Raw genomic sequence first — 14,081 nt, 5'->3', positions numbered from 1 at the left:
TTATTGTACCTGCCTCAAGTAGATGGGACTAGGGGAAAATAAGTGTTCGGCACAGACTTGAAGGGCCGAGATGGCCTGTTTTCCGTGCTGTAATTGTTATATCTCCATATATATACACACATACATACATATATATACATATATACATATACACACATATACATATATATATATATATATACACATATATACACACACACACATATATATATATACACACACATACACATATATATATATACACACACATACATATATATATATATATATACATACATATATACATATATACATACATATATATATACATATATACACACACATATATATACATATATATATATATATACACATATACACACACATACATATATACACATATATATATACATATACACACACATACATATATACACATATATATATATATATACATACACACACACACATATATATATACACACATACATACATATATATACACACACACATATATATATACACACACACACACACACATATATATATATATATCTACGTATAATCGTCAGTTTCGAAGGACTAAGGCTGCAGTTTAATTTGGAAATATCCTTTCTTTAGAGTGGCCGTCACAACTTCCTTTATGCTTTATTGTTTAACATGCTCGAATGGTTGAAACTGCAACTGTGTGCTAGTCTGGAGCCGAGACTCGGAGTCGAGGTGAAAAACACTAAGCAGCAGAATGGCTCAGCATGGGGTTTAATTCAATGATAAAATTAGAGCCCGTGTACAAAACCATACAATTACAACACATTCCTGCGGAAAATGAAAGACTTTCTCATATAAACCGTCACAACAAAAAGCAGATTGCTGAGTACAAGAGCCAAATATTGATTTTGATTTTTTGTGTGTGTGGTGCAGTAAACCATCTCCTTGCTATTTGGTTGTTGTCAAAGACACTGTTTAACAGCAGGAGTCAAATTGCACCATTTACAACAAGGACTCCTGTCAAGTGTTCTCTCCGCACACTATTCAAATGGTGCTTCACCACAAAAATCATCAACTTCAGTCAAAGCTCTGGTCCGCACAAGACACGTTTCACAGCCCCACCAAAGCACTGACAATGGATCGACACAAAAAGCTGGAGTAACTCAGCGGGACAGGCAGCATCCCTGGAGAGAAAGAATGGATGACGTTTCGGGTCGAGACCTTTCTTCAGGACCCATTCCTTCTCTCCAGAGATGCTGCCTGCTCCACTGGGTTACTCCAGCTTTTTGTGTCTATCTTTGGTTTAAACCAGCATCTGCAGTTCCTTCCGACACAAGGCATTGAACAGGTTTCACGATATCAACTGAACGGCAACCTGAAAATGTTTGCTTTTAACATCTAGTGAAAAGGTTATTCACATTCACCAAAGATTAAGACACAAAAAAGCTGGAGTAACTCAGCGGGACAGGCGGCATCTCCAGAGAGAAGGAATGGGTGACGTCTGAAGTAGGGTCTCGACCCGAAACGTCACCCATTCCTTCTCCCCAGAAATGCTGCATGTCCCGCTGAGTTACTCCAGCATTTTGTGACTATTTTCGGTTTAAACCAGCATCTGCAGTTCCGTCTTATACATTCACATTCACCACACAGATGCACTGACACTCTGGCTCAACTGAATTTGTCACACTGCTTAAAAATCTCCCCACTACCAGCTCCGCCAACAAAGGAGAGCACATCAGCACACGCGCCGACAAAGGCAGAGTTGAAGATGTCAAGGCAGCGTGAAGTCGAACTTTTCTCTTTTGTATTTCCCAGCCAATTGTTGGGGAAAGTGGTTTCAGACAAAAGCAGGGACAAGCAATCAAAGGGGGGAGGGGGGGGGGAATGACGACTCGTGCACTGTGCATGCTGCCTCTGTTGGCTGGATGTCTCCCATTATGGTGATGTATAAGCAGGCGGTGTCAACATACATGTTATGAAGACCTAACACCTTGGAGCAAGCTCAACCCCCAAATTGCCACACGGTGCCTCAACCGAAGTCTAAAATTAATTCAAGTTCTTAATTTCTTAATTGGGTGACGTTAAAAAGATTTGAATGAAAAGACCATTGGGTTTAGGAACACATCTAGGAGCAGTATATAGATATAACAATAATTTAATTGTTCCATGTGCAATACACGGGTGGCACAGCGGTAGAGTCGCTGCCTTACAGCACCAGAGACCCGGGTTCGATCCTGACTGCGGGTGCTGAGTTTGTACCTTCTCCCCGTGACTGCGTGGGGATTTCTCCAGGTGCTCTAATTTCCTCCCACACTCCAAAGATGTACAGGTTTGTATGTTAATTGACCAATAAAACTGTCCCTAAGGTGTAGGATGGTGCGGGGTGATTCCTGGTCGGCATGGATACTGTGGGCCGAAGGGCCTGTTTCCATGCTGTATCTCTAAAGTCAAAACCATGTGGGGTTCCTTTGGGCATTTCCTCCCACATCCCAAAGACGTGCGGGTCTGTCGGTCAATTGACCTCTGTAAATTGCCCCCGAGTGTGTACGGAGTGGATGAGAACGTGGGATAACATAGGAGTAGGGTGATCGATGGTCAGTGTGGACTCGGTGGGCCGAAGGGCCTGTTTCCGTGCTGTATCTCTCTAAACTCAACAATGATTTACATTACATAAACCACATTACCAGAACTTCTATTGAATTGCAAATTTATATAGCTGAGATGCTTTAGATTTGTAAAGTATAGACCAATTGATTGATTGATTGAAAGATACAGCATGGGAACAGACTCGCCGGCCAACTGAGTCCACACTAACCGTCAATCACACATTCACACCAGTTCTATGTTGAATGATGAAAGAATGGATCGACTGGGCTTGTATTCACTAGAATTTAGGATGAGAGGATATCTCATAGAAACATAAAATTCCTAATGGATTGGACAGGCTTGATGCAGGAAAAATGTTCCCGATGTTGGGTTAGTCCAGAACCAGGGGTCACAGCTTAAGAATAAGGGGTAGGCCATTTAGGACTGAGATGAGGAAAAACATTTTCACCCATAGTAGTGAATCTGTGGAATTCTCTGCCATAGAAGGCAATGGAGGCCAATTCCCTGGATGTATTCAAGAGAGAGTTAGATGCAGTACTTGGAGCAAATGGACACAAGGGAGGAAACCAACGCGGTCACAGGGAGAACATGCAAACTCCACAAAGATAGCACTTAAGGTCAGGATCGAACCAGGGTCTCTGGCGCTGTAGGGCACCAACTCTAAATGCTGTGCCATGTCACCCCAATATCCATGTCTGCTGCTAAACACGCATACGAAAGCAGATTTACTTTTTGCACAAAAACATAAAATATCACTGGTAATCTCATAATACTAAAAGTTATTTGATTCAATCATCCTAAATCTGCACCGTTTAGTTTACTTTACAGCGTGAAAACAGGCCCTTCAGCCTGCCGAGTCTGTGCCGACCCTTAATAATAAATATATTATAGTCAGCAGCACAAAATATGAATGTTAATATTCAGGTACAGCAAGCATTTAACATTAGTAAATGGGAAGGGAGATTGTGTTCTTAAAATAAGGAAATCCTAGTGCAATTACATGGGGCTTTGAGTGTAAACCTGGATTGCTGTGCCTAGTTTTGGTCTCTTAATTCAAGGAAGGATATTTGTTTTTGAAGATGGTGCAATGAGCTCTCATCGATTCCAGAACAAAGAAGGATGTTCTTTGAAGAGAGACGAGGGTAGAATTCACTGACATTCTCTGGAGTTCTGAGAATGAAGAGCTCCCTCTCTGGAACGTATAAAATTACTTAAGGGCTTGATGAAGTTAATGCTGAGAGCCTACTTCTGTTAGGTGGACGGTTTATAACTGAAGATCGTGGTCTCGGGAAAAGTGCTTGGCCATTTAGGACAGATGAGAGGGAAACGGTTTTCTCTCTTGGAGGGGTGAATCCCTGAAGGTGTACACTGTGCTGTAGATGCACGATCGGCCAGTATATTTGGCGTTGAGATCAATAGATCTTCTGAGCAAGTTCATCTTTGATCTCGCTGCATAACAGAGCACCCTCGAGAAGTCGTACGATCCACTCCCTTTCTCTTGTGTTCTTTTATTCCAAAACACCGCATCCTTTCTCTCAGGGTTGAAATGTCAAAGCTAGAGGGTACAGCTTTAAGGCGAAGGGCACAGTTCAAAGGAGATGTGCGGGGCGGGTTTTTTTTAAACACCAAGAGTGATGGGTGACTGGAACGCACTGCGATGGTGGTGGCAGATGCAATAGGGCTATCCAAGAGATTCTGGGCAGTATGGGTGGCAGGGGTTATGGGGAGAAGGCAGGGGAATGGGGTTGAGAGGGAAAGATAGCCATGATTGAATAGCAGAGTAGACCTGATGGGCCGAATGGCCTAATTCTGTTCCTAGAATTTATGAATGTGGATACACAGGGAATGAATGGATATGGATGATGTGCAGGCAGAAGAGATCATGTTCGGTATGGTCATTGTTGGCCGAGAACCTGTTCCTGTGTTGAAGATAGACACAAAAATCTGGAGCTACTCAATGAGTCAAGCAACATCTCTGGAGAGAAGGAATAGGTGACGTTTTGAGTCGAGGCCTTTCTTCCGACTCGAATGACCCGAAACGTCACCTATTCCTTTTCTCCAGAGATGCTGCCTGACCCACTGAGTTACTCCAGCTTTTTGTGTCTGTCTTCCTTTGAAACCAGCATCTGTGGCTCGTCCCTACACACACTGTTCCTGTGCTGTACCCTTCTTTGTCCTCTGTACTGAGTGAGGACCCTCGGTCTGAAGGGTCTCGACCCGAAACGTCACCTATTCCTTCTCTCTAGAGATGCTGCCGGACCCGCTGAGTTACTCCAGTATTTGGAGTCTATCTTTCGTGAAAACCAGCATCTCCAGTTCCTCTCTACACAGTGAACCATGGAACTGTTGGTTATGGAAAGAGAAGAAGGCAAGTTACCTCTGTGGTGTGGAAAGCCGCAGGAGATGTGCTGAATTTGAAGGATGCACATTGCTTGCAGCTCTTCCTTTGCACTGGGTCAGGAGATCTCCCTCCCATGGATATCGAATCGATTGTATTCATGAATATAGACAAGGAGTCATCACAAGATCCGATGATTGCCTTTGCCACCTCACCAGTCTCGTGTCGATCAAGTGTTCCTGTCAAAGAGAACGTCAGAACTTAAGAAGGAGAACTAAAATTGGGAGGATTCAATGGTCATACCGTTGGGCTGTAAGTTACCCAAGTGGAATACGAGGTGTTGTTCCTCCACTTTGCTTGCGGCCTCACTCTGGCAGTGGAGGAGGCCAGGACAGAAAGGTCAGCGTGCGAATGGGAAGAGGAGTTAAAATGGTTAGCAACCGGGAGATCCAGTGGTTCGTTGTGGCAAGGCTGCCATTTAATAAGACCATGACTGGTCTTTCCTGCATAACCTTGGATTATTCTTTAGAGCGCAGGAGGATGAGGGGTGATTATATAGAGGTGTATGAAATCATGAGAGGAATAGATCAGGTCTCTTGCCCAGAGTAAGTGAATCGAGAACCAGATGAGATATGTTTAAGTAGAAGGAATTATTATTAATGATATCTATCACTTTCACAAGTTTTCTTCCCCCTTTAGTTTAATGCCATTTTAATGTAAAATCTTCCAGTCAACTTGTGGTGAATATATTTTATTTTGATTTTCAACCGATTTCTCTAATTTAATCACTGGATAAGACTTCATTTTTTTCCCCCCCTCCACTGAATCACAAAACATTTAATCATGAAGACAATGAAGATGGTCAAATTATGACATAGCCTGTTCTTCTATCAGTTACTGGTGAAATTATTGTAGCTTAGTTTAGAAATCCAGCGTGGAAACAGGCCATTTGGCCCACTTAGTCCCCGCCGACAAGCAAGCCCCGCACATTAACACAATGCTACTCACACACACGGGACAATTTACAAGTTTACCAGAGCCAATTAACCTACAAACCTGTACGTCTTTGGAGTGTGGGAGGAAACCGGAGCACCCGGGGAAAACCCATGTAGGTCACGGGGAGAACGTGCAAACTCCGTACAGACAGCATCCGTAGTCAGGATCGAACCTGGGTCTCTGGCGCTGTGAGGCAGCAACTCTACCGCTGTGCCACACGTATTGTATACCTTCAGCATTTCCCCAATATGAATTTTCACACACGAGCATGCTTGAGAGTTGCAAAAATATAAACAACGTGGATATTTAGCAAGAATGATCCAGGGGATGACTGGGTTAATATACGATGAGCGTTTGATGGCACTAGGCCTGTACTCGCTGGAATTTATGAACATGAGTGGGTGGGGGGAGGAGGACCTAATTGAAACTTACCAAAGAGAGATTGGCCTGGACAGAGTGAATGTGGAATGTCGGAGAGTCTAGGACCAGAGACCATAGCCTCAGAATAAAATGATGTACCTTTAGAAAGGAGAAGAGGAGGAGTTTCTTTAGGCAGAGGGTGGTGAATCTGTGGAATTCATTGCCACAGAAGGCTGTGGAGGCCAAGTCAATGAAGGCGGAGATTGACAGATCACGTTTAGTATGGGTGTCAGAGGTTATGTGGAGAGGCAGGAGAATGGGGTTGAGAGGGAAAGATGGATCAGCCATGATTGATTGGCAGAGTAGACTTGATGGGCTGAATGGCCTAATTCTGCTCCTAGAACTTGTGAACGTACGGGGTCTGTTTGAAATCTCACAGATACGAGGTGGTGTTCCTCCATTTTGTATGTGGCCTCATTGGCAATGGAGGAGGCCCAAGACAGCTAGGTCAGAGTGGGATCGGAAACATGAGTTAAAATGATGGGCTGCCGGGTGCTTTACAAACTCTGTTTATTCCTCTCCATCACCAATAAATTATTGAACAATGTCACAATCAAATTTCAACAACCAACCGTACAAGTTATTCCCTGCAAGTGAAGAAGTGGGCCTCAGTGTGTGTATAATACACCTTTGAAAGTCATACAAATTGGCAAGTGGCTGAAATGGCGGGGCAGCTTTGACAGTTTTTATTCATTTACAGCCTTGAGCATCAAATCAACAACCAGCTACAATTACTGAAGGGGTCCATTTTCAGGGGAGTTTTTTTTTTTGCTGACATTTTCAATTTTAACTCATCGAAACAAACAAAATAATATCGCAAAAATAATCAGTTCTTACTTAATAGTGGCCCAGACAGTGTCAGTCAGAGGGCGTTATGTGAGGCATGAAATCCACTCTCCCAGGTGGCTTAAAAGACTGACGACTGTATGATGCAGCGTGGAAACAAGTCCTTCGGCCCACCGAGCCCGCACCGACCATCGATCACCCGTCCACACCAGTTCTATGTTGGCCCACTTTCTCATCCACACCCAATGCACCAGGGGCAATTTACAGTGGGCCCATTTTTGGGATGTGGGAGGTAATCCATGCCGTCACGGTGAGAACGTGCAAACTCCACACAGACAGAGTTATAGAACATGGAAACAGGCCATTTACATTTTCACATCTCCATGATCTTTGTGCTGTCTCTGAAGGCTTAGAGCAGCACAGTGGAACAACTGGAAGAGCTGATTCCTCACGGCACCAGAGACTTGGGTTTGATCCTGACCTTAGGTGCTGTCTGTGTGTAGTTAGCATGTTCTCCCTTTGATTACATGCGTTTTCTCAGGGTGCTCCGGTTTCCACCCACATCCCAAAAACGTGCAGTTTGTAGGCTAACATAGAAACATAGAAGCAGAGAGTAGGAGTAGGCCATTTGGCCCTTTGGGCCAGCACCGCCATTCAATATGATCATGGCAGATCATCCAGGATCAGTACCGCGATCCTGCTTTCTCCCTATATCCCTTGATTCCATTAGCCCTAAGAGCCATATCCAACTCTGGCTTGAATACATCCAGTGAATTGGCCTCCACTGCCTTCTGTGGCAGAGAATTCCACAGATACACAACTCTCTGGGTGAAAACATTTGTTAAAGGTTAATTGGTGTCAGTAAATTGCCCTTAGTGTGTAGGAAGTGGATGAGAAAGTGGGATAACATAGAACTAGTGTCTATTCTTGTACACTCTGGAGTTTAGAAGGATGAGAGGGATTCTTATTGAAACATATAAGATTGTTAAGGGTTTGGACAAGCTAGAGGCAGGAAACATGTTCCCGATGTTGGGGGAGTCCAGGACCAGGGGCCACAGTTTAAGAATAGGGAGTAAGCCATTTAGAACGGAGACGAGGAAACACTTTTTCACACAGAGAGTTGTGAGTCTGTGGAATTCTCTGCCTCAGAGGGCGGTGGAGGACGGTTCTCTGGATACTTTCAAGAGAGAGCTGGATAGGGATCTTAAAGATAGCGGAGTCAGGGGATATGAGGAGAAGGCAGGAACGGGGCACTGATTGGGGATGATCAGCCATGATCACATTGAATGGCGGTGCTGGCTCGAAGGGCCGAATGGCCTACTCCTGCACCTATTGTCTATTGTCTATTGAATGGGTGATTGGTGGTCGGCATGGACACGGTGGGCCAAAGGGCCTGTTTCCATGCTGTATTTTTCAATCAAACGAACACAAGCCACAACTCAACACATCACCACTGCACTCACTAATAATACAAAATCAGAAAATGCTGCAAACATTCACCAGTCCAGGCCACATCTCTGGAAAGATTTAGCATTTCTGATCAAACACCCTTCATCAATATTGTTTGTGCCATTTAAATTAATCGGGAATAAGTGGTTGGAAGGATATGATTAGCTGACACTATAACAGAGCACCATCACACACGACCTGCGCTGGCCAGCATTCTTTTGTTCTTTTGCAATGCACTCATGGAAAATTTGTGCACATCTCAGAATTAAATTAACCCTTTAAATTAACCCTTCATCAAGGAAAGCCTCGCTAGCAACTGTGCCAGTGGAGCAAATGAATGCAACGCAGTAAAATCGAGAAATCCAGTCTGAAGAAGGGTCTCGACCAGAAACAGCACCTATTCCTTTTGTCCAGTGATGCTGCCTATCCCGCTGAGTTACTCCAGCATTTTGTGTTTATATTCGGTGTATTTTTAAACCAGCATCTGCAGTTCCTTCCTACACACTTTAAATACTCAGCTCTGCGATCTATTCCACCTTACTCGTTTGAGAAGTGATTTACATCTATATATTTTTTAAAAGCTGGAGTGCTCCAATTTAAAACAAAGGAGATCTATACACATGTGGAAAGGACGTTAACAGCTTTTAACAATATTGAACAGATAAGGTTAACTATGTAGTCCTTACACACAGCGACACAATATTAAGTACCCATAAGTGTCTCGTACATTAATAGCTTGTATTTTATGCTTTTGTAAAAAAAAAAACCCCACAGACTTTGGAGCAGAAACAAAATTTACTTTTTTATAACAATAGCGTTTCTACAACCGAGTTTACATTCCCACATTTTTCTCTCGAAATCCATAGAATCATACACTTGTATCATAATCATCGTACCCTCTGTAAGAAAGTATCTGGTATCTATTTTAAAATGCAGGGCACAACTTTAAGCATGTTGCTTTCAATAAGGGACACAATGATCCAAGGTCTCACAATCAATCCTATCGGTAGAAGAATCTTTCAGAATTTTTTTTTTAAATGCAGGGAGAAGACGGCAGTTTTCAATAGGCAGTAGTCGATCATGGCTCCTGGTCACTCAGTCCAATTGAACAGGCGTCATTTATCAACAGTTACTGATGAAGTTCATCGTCTGGGCAGCAGGAACTCAGAGCACATCGACCCATTCTGCCCTTTCTAACAAAGCCATTTCACAGTTACTGCACCTTACTCCTGCAAACGTATAAAATCTACGCCAGCTTGCAGGAACCTAAGATAATAGAGTTAGTTATCCAGAAAATATGAACTCAACACACGAAAGCAGACATATAAATGCAAGAGGAATCATTGCGTGATTTTTTTATGTACAATTGCACTATGTTTCACACACACATATATACAACACACACACACATACATACATGTACACGCACACACACATGCACACATAAACACACATACATGAACACACACACACACATACATAAACACACATATATGTTCATATACACACACACACATATACACACACATCATAAACACACACATACATATACCTACACACACACACACACACACACACATATATATGCACACTTAAACATATACACACACATATATTCATATACATATACACACATAAACACACACACACACACACACACACACACAAACACACACACATAAACACACACATACATGTACCTACACACATATGCACACTTAAACATATACACACACATATATTCATATACACACATACACACACACACACATATAAACACACATACACACACACACACACACACATACATGTACCTACACACACACATATACACACACATATACACACACACATATATTCATATACACACATAAACACACACACACACACATATACATATACCTACACACACACACACAATTTTGAAGGCCCAGAATATTTCAGTTTACACCCTCTTGATTCTGGATTAAACATACTTTCAGGAGATGGGTTATTAAATACACACCCAATCTTTGCATTCAGAAAACCCGAGGCTACCGAACGTATTTAGAGAAATCAGTGACCACTGTGACCTTGACCCGAGCCACACTATAGCCTCCAGCAAATGAAAGGCAAGCACAGGATTTATCAGCTGGGCCACATTTGCCCACTCAAATCTAATTCTGACCAGTGACCTGGAGAAAAATAGAGGCAGAGACAATGATAGCAACAGTAAATCACTAATATTTGCAAGGACAAAGGGGTGAAAATGAAGGAATTATGATGGTGTATAGCAAATAAGTCATGGATGACAATGGGTGAGCTTTAAAGAAAATCTTTAAACCCTTAACATGCTTGATCTCTGAAACAGTGCACATTCCAGGGGTTACTAAATTGTCCTTGGATGCATGCACTAAAAGCAGAGGAGAATCATGCTAAGTGTTGTGCTCTGGTTCCAAATTTCGGCACCTCCGATGTCAATGTAAACGAATTTCAGAAGCAAAGTTCACCACTTGCACATGTGGTCAAAGACATCTCTCTGTCTTTTGCATTTTTTATAACCCTTTCTCAGGATTGCAAGGGGTTAGATTGTAGTCTGTAATTTTGTTTTCCCCCACATGTGTTGCATGCTGTCATTGCAAATGCAGCACATTTATTAAGGGGCTATTGATGAAAGAAGATTCAGGTGCATGTGGACTCTTTACTCTCACCAGTCCCTTCATCAAGCCAATCTTAGGCAGTATGGGACTTGTAACACTACACTGCAGACAGAGTCATACAGGATGAGCAGGCCCTTCAGCCCAACTCATCCATACTGGCCAAGATGCCCCCAAGTAAGCTAGACCCATTTACTCATGTTTGGCCCATAGACTTAAAGGGTCAAACAGCATGGAAACAGGACCTTCGGCCCACATTGTCCACACGAGCCATCATTTCCCAGCTACACGTCCCATTTGCCTGCATTTGGCCCATAACCGTCTAAACCTATCCTATCCACTTACATGTCTAAGAAGAAGGGTCATGACCCGAAACGTCATGCATTCCTCCTCTCCAGAGATGCTGCCTGTCCCGCTGAGTTACTCCAGCTTTTTGTGTCTGTCTTCCTTTGAAACCAGCATCTGTGGCTCCTCCCTACACACACTGTTCCTGTGCTGTACCCTTCTTTGTCCTCTGTACTGAGGACCCTCGGTCTGAAGGGTCTCGACCCGAAACGTCACCTATTCCTTCTCTCTAGAGATGCTGCCGGACCCGCTGAGTTACTCCAGCTTTTTGTGCCTATAAATGTTTCTAAACATGTATCTATCTAATTGACTTTTAAATGGTGTTATAATATCTGCCTCCTCTACTGCCCCTGGCATACCCACCACGCTATGTGTGAAAAATGCTGCCCTTCAGGTTCCTATTAAATCTTTCTCCTCTCACCTTAAAGCTATGGTTCTTGATTCCCCTACCCTGGGGAACAGCCTCCGTGCATTCGCATTATCAATTATATCTAAATTAATTTCACTGTACCTCGGTACAGGTGATATTAACGTACCATTCAACCATTGAAAAGTAAAGTATCTCTTAAGTCAGAGGTTCACTTTGAATTCTGCAGGTTAGAGTTTAGCTTAGTTTAGAGATACAGTGCAGAGACAGGCCCTTCGGCCCATCGAGTCCGCACCGACCAGCGATCCCCGTGCATTAGCATTATCCTACACATACTTGGGGACAATTTACAATTTTTTTTTTTAACGTAGCCAAAATAAGCTACAAACCCTGTACGACTTTGGAGTGTGGGAGGAAACCGGAGCACCCAAGGCAAACCCTCGCAGGAGAACGCACAGACTCCGTACAGACAGCACCCGTAGTCAGGATTGAACCTGCGTCTCTGGCGATGTAAGGCAGCAACATTACCGCTGTGACACCGTGCAGCCTAGAGTTGAACATGTGGATATAGTGTGATATTTAAAGTAATATTGAGTGTGATACAGGGTAAAACTATCTGACTTCAGTATTCTGAGTTAGCAAATCAAGTTGGCAACATGAACTCAGAGCACAATAAAACAGACGAGGTGTAAAGACCCTCTGTGAGGTATTCTGATACCACTGCAGTTTACAACCAGTGTAAGTTCTCTGAAATCTGGCTGCCAGCCAAACTTTAAAAGCTCTTTTGTTTAAACTAGCATACTGTACGTAATATTAACACCGTTCCTTAATCCCTTCAGCACTCCCCAGAAAAAAAAAATCAGAAGTGGGACAAGCTTCAGGGAATGTGTGCTGAATATCATTATTGGGCGACAATGAAAACTGAGTTGATATAATTCAGGCCTTCCAACCCATGTCAATACTGCTGACACTGCAACTCAATCGCACAAAAGGACGTCTTGGATGGGGACCCTTCTTGAGACCGAAATTAGGGGGTGGCACAGCTAAAGAGCTGGAGGCGAGAGAAGACTTTGGCAATCTGGGCCGCCCACAAATGACCGCAGGCAGGGCGGTACCTGGTAGCTCCATTGTTGGCCGGGGTAGGGGTGTGATCTCAGGAGGCAAGCAACGTGGAGAACTGTGGATCTGGTAAAATGACTAGGGTGGAGGAAGGGGGAACAGTGGTCGGGAGATGGAAGGGAAGTGCAAGTAGAAGTGACATAACATTGGAGAATTCAATGTTCATGCGGTTGGGTTGTAAACTGCTCAAGCAAAACATTAGGTGCCATTCCACTGGGTTATAAGCTACCCAAGCGAAACCTCCTATCTCACATATTGCTCTCCAAGTTCTCCAGAGATGCTGCCTGGCCCCAGTGAGTTACTCCAGCACTTTGTGTCCTTTTGTGTGAAACAGCTCCTGCAGTATCTTGTTTTTGCCTTAATCACACGTCTGTTTAGTCGTTTCTGGATGTGGCTGTCGTACGCTGAAAAGCTCTTGGTAGAGCATCACTCAACGATTTTTTAACGCTATCCTACACCCTCTAGGGACAATTTTTACATTTACCAAGCCAAATTAACCTACAAACCTGCGCGTCTTTGGAGTGCGGGAGGAAAGCGAAGATCTCGGAGAAAACCCACGCAGGTCACGGGGAGAACGCGCAAACTCCGTACAGACAGCACCCATGGATCGAACCCGGGTCTCGGCCGCTGCCCTAGGAAGGAGATGAGGAGGAATTTCTTCAGCCAGAGGGTGGTGAATCTGTGGAATTCATAGCTACAGGAGGCTGGGGAGGCCAAGTCAATGGCTATTAAAGGCAGAGGTAGATTGATTCTTGATTAGTACAGAGGTGTCAGTGGTTGTGGGGGGAGGGCAGGAGAATGGGGTTAGGAGGGAGAGATAGATCAGCCATGATTGAATGGTGGGGTAGACCTGATGGGCCGAATGGCCTAAAATTCAGCTCCTATCACTTGGGAACTATGAGGGCAGAACCCGTGTCTCTGGCATTGTGAGGCAGTAGCTCTGCCCTCTGGGCCACTCTGGGCCACACTGGGCCACACTGGACCACACTGGGCCACTCTGGGCCACTCTGGGCCACACTGGGCCACACTGGGCCACACTGGGCCACTCTGG

At 43.9% G+C, this 14,081-nt stretch overlaps 1 protein-coding gene across 8 annotated transcripts in view; it reads right to left on the bottom strand.

Moving 5' to 3' along the window:
- Window positions 1-14,081, bottom strand: part of LOC129712570 (WD repeat-containing protein 72-like) — a 140,476-nt gene that overhangs the window by 66,282 nt on the left and 60,113 nt on the right. For all 8 annotated transcript variants that reach the window (XM_055661079.1, XM_055661080.1, XM_055661081.1 and 5 more), the window contains exon 14: window positions 4,952-5,151. In XM_055661079.1, coding sequence (XP_055517054.1) covers window positions 4,952-5,151 — 200 coding nt within the window. The remainder of the gene's footprint in view (window positions 1-4,951; window positions 5,152-14,081) is intronic.

This window comes from Leucoraja erinacea, chromosome 33 (assembly GCF_028641065.1).
Source record: "Leucoraja erinacea ecotype New England chromosome 33, Leri_hhj_1, whole genome shotgun sequence".
In the NCBI taxonomy this organism is placed as follows: domain Eukaryota; kingdom Metazoa; phylum Chordata; class Chondrichthyes; order Rajiformes; family Rajidae; genus Leucoraja; species Leucoraja erinaceus.
The sequence above is the reverse complement of the archived record's forward strand: the minus strand, read 5'-3'. Positions and strand labels throughout refer to the sequence as shown.